This window comes from Cynoglossus semilaevis, chromosome 16 (assembly GCF_000523025.1).
Source record: "Cynoglossus semilaevis isolate Cse_v1.0 chromosome 16, Cse_v1.0, whole genome shotgun sequence".
Classification (NCBI taxonomy): domain Eukaryota; kingdom Metazoa; phylum Chordata; class Actinopteri; order Pleuronectiformes; family Cynoglossidae; genus Cynoglossus; species Cynoglossus semilaevis.
Window position 1 is genome coordinate 5159575 of NC_024322.1, and position 9782 is coordinate 5169356.

Sequence of the window (9782 nt, forward strand, 5' to 3'; positions counted from 1 at the left end):
AGCAGTAACGCAATTAAATTTACTGCTATGTAGCGGGCAGAACGGCACACAGTTGTTTACCAAGCACACAATATGTAAACAACATGAGCGGCTGCTCCGCGTTAGCAAGACTGCACCTCATTGTTTCTATTCATAATGTAAACCTACAGGTCTGGTGACTATGGTTGTCAGTCATGTATATTTGACAGTTAACTATATTTAACTGTCATGTTGTATAATACATTTAAGGGCCATTTTAGATCATTTGTAAATTTGTAATTTTATCAAAAGTTTTTGCTACATTTTTGCCTAACTCTTAGCTATTTAATTGAATGACTAACTACTGAAGTCAACCTTTAGCTATTTCTGACTTTATAGTTGTCCTTGTCTTGTACATTTTTAAATAAATTGTAACCATCCAAAATAAATGATAATTCAGGTTATTTTTAGGAACTTAATTGCTCCATTAAAAAAAGAATTGCCTCACTTTCAGTTAACTTTTTGATTTTTTTGCCAACCTTAAGCTATATCAAGGCTTACTCCCTTTTCTTCTGGTCTAGTTCCAGCTCTGTGTAAATGGCTAACTGTGGCTGTATTTGTTATTTGGACGACTTAGCCACTTCTGGGAAATCTGTCTTCTGGCTAATGCAGTTGGGGGTTTTGAGGGTTTTTTTTTTGTTTATTTGTTTGTTTTTTCTGCAAAATACTAGAAACTCATCATTATAGTTTTGGCCAAACAATATACTCAATCTGACTTCCTAGGTTGAAATGCAACATTAAACACTAACAGTAGTTTTTTCCATTCATTTAAATACTTTTCCACTGATGATACAGGGATTAAAAAATGTATTTTCTGTTTTCAAACTGTTCATTTCGGGGGGGTTTTCTCATCAGACATGTACTTATTCTTTCTACTCTTTCCATCATAGCCTGACTGGTGAGTTTGCAAATCTCCAGTAATCGCCTCTATAGAAGAACACCTGCTCACATCTGATCCTACTTAACAGGTGAGTGACCCCATTAAGACCATTTACAGGGGGCAAAGAGTGACACGTCTGAACACGTGCCAACACTCACAGGTAAACACAGAGAGGTGAAGGAGAGTCCCCTCACACTCACTATGGATGCACTGGAACTATCAAAGGTCAAACTAAAATAAGACAGTTAATGACACCTTACCCTTCAATCTCCATCTGTGGTCTGTAAAAATAAAGGGGACACAATTAGAAATGTTTTACAGTTAGAGGTTTTATTCCAGAGCCAAAATAAGACAGGCTGACCTGAATTTGAGCAGAGATGCACTCTTAAATCCAGGTGTGTCCTTCAGAGAAGACTCCATCTGCAAAGACGAACACAGTCAGATAACCATGTTTCTCTAGTAAATCTGAAGCAATAAATTTAGTCTTGGGGAGGGTTTAAATTTATTTGTTTGTTTCTGTTGTTTCTGTGATTCATCATTCAAATCTTTATTCCAAAGATAGCAGAACTACAAAAATAAAGAGAATATTTTACGATAAGTAACATGAAAACATGAGTAACTTTTTACTCTTTCTAGCGCGTTCTAGCCACTTCCTGCACACAGACTTTAATCCCTCACCGACACGTGAGCATGTGTGTCTCTAGTGTAAGTCATAGTATCTGCATGTGAGAAAATTGAGTCACCTAACATTGTTTCCTTGACCGACCAAGTAGTTTTAGTTGTTTTGGGGTTTTTTTACAGTCATTGTGTTGGTTTGTAAATCTAGCAAAATGTTAGCGTTGTTAACAGTAAAATGGAGCAATAAAAGTAGGAAAAACAACAGAACCAGGATGTACTGCAGGTTCAAAGCTACACCAGAGTAGAGCAGCAGGTCTTAGGTGTTGTGAGAGACTGTAGCACACAAACCTTTTCAGTGATCTTTCTGCTAAGTGTTTGGTAGCGCAGGCTGGTTGGATCCTCCAGGTCATCACTGTACGTCTCTCCTGTTAGGACGATGCTGAGCTCCACCGCCTGCACCATCACAGCAGGGGTTAAGGTCCGCTCGACAAGGTCATGGTCCAGCTTTGACAAGAGACAGAAATGTAAGTAAATGAAAATGTGTTATGCCAGTAGACATGTGGATGAATGTCTACTCACTGTGTTGTCCTCCACCTCTGGGATGATGGTGACAACATCTCCTTCCTTAGCTTCATCTGCATAGTCGTTGGGTTAATGTGTAAAAAGAGTTGATTAGGAAATTAGGAATTAGGAAAGATGTACAGTTGTGGCATGATGCTAACATGTTAATGTACAGTATTAGTGTGACAGTAGAGTGGTTACTGACCAGGCTGTCGAGCCACAGCAGGCTGTGACGTGTCTGGTGCTGTAGAACTGTGACACACAGGGAGACAAAAGTCATACGTTACATGACATCATAATAAATACTTTAAATTAATTTGAAAATGTAATATTATACAAAGACAATAAAACAATAAAACACAATTATTCTTATAAATTGGATGAGATTGTAAAAACATTGCAGCTACCATGGCATTTTTTTAAAAGAAAACTGCATATTCACATTAGAGTTTATATTACTAGCTTTTCTTAAAGGGTTAAATTATATAATATACTGTACCTGCACATATGCTGCCAGGACCTGGTGGGCTCACTACAGAAACAAAGAGAAGAATGAGGCATTTACATAAAAGAAAGGCCTTTGATGAGAAGAGAATTAATCAGGTTTAATTTAATTTGCATACAAAATACACAAGTGAAGGACGTAAAGTGTTACCTCCTCGGACCTGACGGTGGCATTCTCTGAAAATGAAAACAAAAAGAACTCACATTTTTAACAGTTGGATGTTCCTGACATAAAGGTTTGGGGATTTTTATAGACAACATTAGCAGAGAGTACAACTATCTTTGAGCTAACAGTCAGCATTTAGGTCTTTTCACCTAACTATCTAAGGGTTACCTTTAAGGGATTTTGCCTCCATTTAAGCCAGTTTAAGCCAGCTCTTGATTTTTTTCTTGATTTGAATTGTCTAGGCAAAATGTTTTTAAATGTGCCCTTCATGACAGATGTGAGTTAATCTACTCAGGATAACTGTTAGCAGCTTTTTTAAATTAAAAAGAATTTTAAAACAAAGCAGTAGAGATTTTAATGGGCAATTCCATACGAGAAAAGAAGCTCTTTCCTCAAACTCTTATGTAATGATATTATGTCCTGCATGGGTTTTTTTTCTCATTAGTCATTCACAAACCTTTTGAACCAGAGCATAATGCTCGTCTGACTGGCTGAAGTAGGTGCCAATATCTTGTGCGGTCACTTTGCCGTCCTGACAGCGGCTCATCCAGCTATGGTACTCTTCTTGGTCTGGGAGTCGGTCCCAGAAGATCTTGAAAGCCTCCCATACGGTCTCCTGACAGACTGGTCAGAGCAAATGAAGAAAACAGTCTCTTTAAAACTCTGCAGTACAGCACCTGTAGTCCTTTCTCTCATAGGTTTCTCATCTCGACTGTGGTAAAAGATTATTGTCAGACTTATGGTAAAAAGGTCTCCTAGATTGTTTTATGAACCAAATGAAGAATAAAAAAAACCTCTCGTAAATCTCGTAAATGCATCTACAGAGGGATGGTAATCTCATGTCTACTCTACTTCGTGACATAACTGTCTTGTTTGACTCAGCTGTCTGGGCACTGATCCAAAATCAGTGCATCAACAACATGTGGTCCAATCACCTCAGCTAATCAACACTGTCTGTGAAACCTCCAAATCTAAATTGTTCTTACATAACACCATTTCAATTTTTAACATCTACATCCTGCCCAGCTGGACTGACAACAGCCCACAGTATATGTTACAAGTCTTGGCATAAAAAAACATCCATATTATGTGTAGTATATTACTGCAAAAGATGATTTCTTTAGAGCTAATCTAATACTGTATAGCAAAATGAGTCACTTGGTCCACATAAAGCATTCAGTTACCATTACCATTGATGGCCCACATTTGGTATCAATGACTCCAGATTTTGACTTGGGTCTGGTCCACAGACTCCTCTAACAGTCAGAACCAGACCAATGTCACCATGTTAGATATGTCACATTTAACTGATGTGTCTTTGTTGGTGTGTGTTTGTAGTTTGCCAGTGACTGACCGTAAAGGTTTTCTACTGAAGCAATAAAGGCTCTACAACGACGCCAAGAAATCCTTCATAAAGTTAAATGAGATCTGTTATTGTGTTGCCCAGGTTCACAGGTGCATGTTAGTTGTTCAGTGATTCTGTCTTAGTCTCACCTCTCAGGTGGAAGTAGCTGAGATGGTTCGCAATGACCTGCTGCTCCGTCTCCTGTGCACACAGTTTAACTCCACTTGGTAAAAGGATGTTTCTCTTCCGACGAGAAATAACTGTGTGACCTTCATGTTTTGCCTTTGCATCAGCTACACTGAGGATGTGGGGAAACACTATGTTGTCCTGATTATTTAGCAGACTGGGTGGCCCCTCAGCAGATCCCTCCAGTGTAGCCTCTGAAGTCCCCAAAACACAGAAAGTAATACAGACTTTGGTCATAGTATGAACTTGTAGTTTGAGGGTAATTTATTAGTACATACCTGTCCTTGTGTCCAGAAACATGACAAGAAAACAGAAAGCAAAGTGAAACACTAACTTCCAAGATGTGATGCTCATGATAAATCTTCAGACGAGCTTAAATCCAATTCAGAACAAATCCAAGTATAAACGTGTTTCCTTTCAAGTCATACAAAAGTGATGTGAACAGATTCCTAAGAGTTTGCATAGCTCAAAATTCTCCAAACGAGGAAGACTCATCTGACAACAATCACAAACAGTTTGCTAATTGTGACACTCATAGGTAGAAAGGAGGGTTCTAAAGAGTCTGAGGAGAACGCTGGTGGATCAAGTACATGATGGCAGATGGTCCCTGGAAAGTGGAGTGGGGGGTTAATGCCCTCTAATCCTGTTTGTTCTTTTAAGTCTTTTAGCAGAGCTGGCCAAGAAGTTAGTGGAGCAGTGCTAGACAGTCAGGGCACTTGGCGTTCTCAGCTAATAGCCATTTCTTGTCTTTTCAGTCAACATTTGGATACGTCTTGGGGAAAAATTCTTTTCAGTTTCCTCATTTTCTTCATTGATATTTTATCTGAATTCATCAGAAAAGCTGATGCTTGCAGGAATCTATGTATTTATTATATTCTCTTTATAAATTTCAGTTTATTTTAGTCTAAAGTATCAGAAGGAACTTTCTCTTGTGGTGGAATTAATGTATTCTTTTACAGGATACCATGAATCTGATTGTCCAAACTAATGCTCTACTCGTTATTTTTCAGAGGCTAAAATACAGAATTTGACCAATAACATAACACAAATCCCCGCTGCAGATGTCACAAGGACAAATAACTGGCATTGTACGTCAGAGTAAAAATAACTACCGCTGTAGTATTAAATAAAATAAAAAAGTGCTGATCTGGTAGAAGTATGGTAGACAATGTCAAGAATTGCTTTATATCATAAAGCACTTATATAATCTGGCCTGCAGCTGTTTTAAAAGGAAAAAAAAGAAATCCTCCTCCATAGCAAACTGGGCCTGGTATGGGCATGAAACTCCCGGGCTGAAAAAGAAACCCACTCCGGCCCTGCATATATATATATATATATATATATATATATATATATATATATATATATATATATATATATATATATATATATATATATATATATATATATATATATATATATATATATATATATATATATATATATATATATATATATTAAAACTATTATTATTAATTATTTTGTATTTAATTTTTTTTTTTATAGATTTTCATCAAAAAGCTTTTCTGTTACAGTCGTCAAAGCACGCTCTCTCTATTAAAGAAAAAGTTATGAGACGAAACACCAAAAAAGAATGTGAATGTCAGCGGTCAACTGTAGGGGGCGCGCTGTTATTGGAAATAGAACGGAAATAGAAATACGTTGTACGGTCCTCATTTCCGGTTGCGGATCCGGCGCATGAGACACGAGTGTTAGCCGTTTGGGCTTCCAGCGAGCGTTCAAGTCAAAAAACTGGGCACGGTGGAAATATCTGATTGATTTAAATGGTGGGTTTTTGAAAACAACTGTCGGTTGTATTTTGTTTGAAATGATAGTCGTTTGGTCGAGACAGTTAGTGCAATTTACGTTAGCATATGCGACTCGGCAGCTAACGTTAGCTTTTGTCAGAAGTTAAATTATTCGTAGTTAGTTTTTCGTCCTAAATAATGAACATAGAGGTATAGTGGTAAACAAGAAATTGGCCTTTGACAGGAGTTTGAGCTGAGCTGATGCACCTTTTTGAAAATATGAAATGAACTTTCAAATATTACTTTTCTGTACATAAACCCATCCTACTGCAGGGCCACGAACGGTCCACCACTCAAATCAAGTAAAACGGAGAATGAGACCTGTTTTCCGTCGCTAAAGATTCAGTAAGTGACACGAAATGATTGTGCTTAAGTGCCACCAATGACTATAGGATGGTAGTTAGTTTGGCGTCAAGAATATGGAATGTCCACGTGAAGTTACAAATGGCAATACGACTCTGCTAGTCGAGTAGCAGAGTAATCCTCTGCTAGTTTTGTCTTGCATTTGTGTTACAAACATAAGGCTATATGCTCTATAGTGTGTGTGTGATATGAAAATCATAAAAAGAGACACGACTAAGGCCAGTAGAATTGATTTATTTGCATTCAGATTAAAAGGAAAGTAGTGCAACATGGATTTCTTCACAAGTTATAGCACACTATCAATGAATATGGGAAATTTGAACAGCAGATGTTAGTAGAAGTAGATCGATAGATTAGTGTTAGTAGTATTAGTAGGTAATTATTGTTGCTGTATGGTGTTGTTGATTGCAATCTCAATTAAAATATAGTTTTATATTCTTGTTATACTATTCTAAATTAAATTGGTATGATCTGTATGTATAGTAAAATATACCACATTATGCCTATGGTGTGTATATAAGCAGAACTAGTATAATTATAAGGATGTTATGTGAACAAGTATATAAAATAAAAATATAATAAATGAAATATATGCACAGTGTAAATTGAGTAGTGAAAATAAATAAATTGTTAGCTATATAGGTGGTTCCATCAGACATATTAGTGTATGATTGTTTAAATTATTTTATTTTGGATCATTTCCTGTTAAGTTATATTTTGGTGTTTAATTTTTGCTCTGTGACCCTTCTTAATGTCTGCCATCAAAACATGCAAATTTCAGCAGCAACATCATCATGTTTTCTACAGATAAGCAGATGGGCTGTCAGTGTTTTATGAACGCCTTCAACCTGAGGGATCCACAGATCGGTAGGTAAACAAATTAATACCGTAAAAGAAACGAGACTGCAGATAGTACACAGCTTCCTGATTACTAATATTTTGCACATAGTATTATATAAATGAAATACTGAAGTCAATAATGAATCACAGACAGCATCTTTTGTAGAGCTTGTGATAATGAACATTTATTTGTTGTCAGTATTCCAGAGAGGTCCTGAAGAAAGCTAAGGAGCACAGCAGGCACATCAACGACATCCAGACGTCACCATGTTCATCAGTGCCTCAAAGGACAACACCGCCAAGGTGAGAACTTTTATGGAAATGATTATTGTGATGACAGTTGTTGAGAAATGTTTTGAGAATGTCATCAGAATGACACCTCGCTGGCCATCAAGGAGAACGCCCAGAGAAAAGTTTAGTTGTCATCCTTAAATGAAACCTGAATTTTTAGTTTTTGAAGGTGAATAAAGAAAAGATTCTCATCCAGGTCAAGGTTGAAGAGTTCCATTAGGCAACTGGATGTGAAATTTTCTCAAGAAGCCCCTGTTGAGTGAAAATTTCATGTCCAGTTGTCTAAAGAAAGTCTTCAACAAAGAAAAGAGTTGTTTTTCTTTTAACTCTTGGATTTGTTTATATATGTCTGGAATTGTGAGGTGACCTTCCAGTCATTTGTGCTCGAGACCCCTGCTCCAAAATAGAACAACAGAAATAAGTGAATGATAAATGTATTTGAAGATATTTATTGATAGTTTGTTATTCAAGTGTGTGTGAACTGAAGTAAACATAGACAATTTGCTGGGGGGTTATAAGAAGATATGCCAAAAAAACCCACACAGTAGTAGGTGTGGTTACTTTGAGTGTGTCAGCTAGTCCCATTTATTTACAATTACATTTTCTTTCAGTCCTAGTTTTCTAAGGATTTAGAATATTTGAAGTACATTTTAGGAGAAATGAGTGGTACAGTTTGAAACAAACTTACTGTTATGGTTTTGTGTTACCTTTTAATGTTGACAGATTGGAGTCCAATAAAGCTAAGTGACTTGACTGTCTGTGTGTGGCTCTACGTCAGCCACCCAGATAGAGTGGAATAAAAATAAGTCATTTGATGATTACTGCTGTACGTAGTGTGCCATGTATTGTCTTTGCCTCTCTGGATCACATCAAGACTTTTAAAATTTAATTTGTCATTGTACAAATCCTAGTAGAACTAGGAACTAGTTGTAACTAAGTTCCTAGTAGAACAACAGTGACCTTGAACCTTGCAATTGTTTGTGTTGTAGGTGTTTATGGGAGGTGGGCAGGAGGCCATGGACGCGACCACAACTTCCACCAGGATTGGCAAGTTTGAGGCCAGGTGAGTTGAAGTAGTGTTTCCAGAATGTTGGTTGAATAAAGAATCTAACGACTGTTGTCTTCATCTGAACATATGAAGAAAATGCAGATGTTCTTTATTCCATTGTGGTGTTAGCATTAGCACTGAAGAAGCCACAACTTTGTTACAAACAAAGGCCATTATGTAGTGATGTGTTATGTGTGATCTGTTTAAAGCATTGAATCCATACTGTTGTTGATAGTGATGTGTAAACATTTGATTGTGCAACAGACTTTCCACTGTAATTGTAATGTTGGCGGTGCTGTTGAAGGAAAACCTGTTTGTTTGTGTTAACATATTGTGGCACAATGATGTGTTCTTTTAATCTGAAGGTTCTTCTGAGCTGTGTATGAAGAGGAGTTTGGCAGGAGTCAAAGGTCATTTCGGTCCCATCAACTGTGCAACTTTCCACCCTGACGGCAAGAGGTAAAAAAAAAACCTTTGTCCAGTTGCCCTCGATGTAACTATTTTTGGATTGTGTTATTCCAGCTTGTTCCATTCATTGTGCTTTGTATGCTTGTCTTAACAGCAATGGAGGAGAAGACTTGTGAACACAGCAGCTTGGACTCTGCTAGGTAGAGTGTAGGAGCAACTTTATTTGAAGCAGATCACTTGTTTGCTGGACCTGTGAGTATTTTACTGAAATGTGTAATTGCTTGAGGAAAGTGTCATTCCATTTATTGTGCCTTAATGCTATAGTCAGATACTTAACAGAGTCACTTTTTTGGCTTTTGCTGGTTATTCCAGCTCATTGAGCCTTAATGCTATTTTAAACTGTATTTAATTGTTGTAAACCTTCCAGAATAAAGGAAGTTGTTGGAATATTGTGTGTGGCCTACATTTATTTCCCGAAATAAGGCCAAAATATGAATGGGATTTCTCATTGTCTTTTAGGGCCATGCATAGTCAAAGTCAAGGGTATGGTATAGGTAAGGAATGAGAATTTATTTATTTATTTATTTATTTTTTTAATTTTTTAGTTTTTTCTTTAGTTTAACTTTTAACTAAGTTTTTTTTAGTTTAGTTTGTTACATAAACAGTAAAAAGCAGCAAGTTAAAACAGTTAGCAGTAAGTTAAAAACCCAAACAGAATATATGGACTTTTAAACACAAAATATTCA

The 9782-nt window shown here is 36.8% G+C and overlaps 1 protein-coding gene and 1 long non-coding RNA gene across 2 annotated transcripts in view; one reads left to right on the forward strand and one right to left on the reverse strand.

The window, feature by feature from the left end:
* Nucleotides 1–5587, reverse strand: part of impg2a (interphotoreceptor matrix proteoglycan 2a) — a 20354-nt gene extending 14767 nt beyond the window's left edge. Inside the window, exons 1-9 of the mRNA XM_025063711.1 lie at nucleotides 4242–5587; nucleotides 3205–3371; nucleotides 2733–2758; nucleotides 2577–2609; nucleotides 2283–2329; nucleotides 2096–2151; nucleotides 1865–2020; nucleotides 1260–1318; nucleotides 1159–1179 (exon numbers count right to left, since the gene is read on the reverse strand). Coding sequence (XP_024919479.1) covers nucleotides 1159–1179; nucleotides 1260–1318; nucleotides 1865–2020; nucleotides 2096–2151; nucleotides 2283–2329; nucleotides 2577–2609; nucleotides 2733–2758; nucleotides 3205–3371; nucleotides 4242–4515 — 839 coding nt within the window. The 5' untranslated portion in view covers nucleotides 4516–5587. The remainder of the gene's footprint in view (nucleotides 1–1158; nucleotides 1180–1259; nucleotides 1319–1864; nucleotides 2021–2095; nucleotides 2152–2282; nucleotides 2330–2576; nucleotides 2610–2732; nucleotides 2759–3204; nucleotides 3372–4241) is intronic.
* A 347-nt stretch (nucleotides 5588–5934) lies between these two features.
* On the forward strand, nucleotides 5935–9483 carry LOC103391791 (uncharacterized). The gene is made up of 7 exons (XR_522821.3): nucleotides 5935–6065; nucleotides 6360–6431; nucleotides 7257–7316; nucleotides 7489–7592; nucleotides 8570–8643; nucleotides 8994–9087; nucleotides 9191–9483. It is a non-coding gene; the product is annotated as an uncharacterized LOC103391791 (long non-coding RNA).
* The last annotated feature ends 299 nt before the right edge of the window (nucleotides 9484–9782 follow it).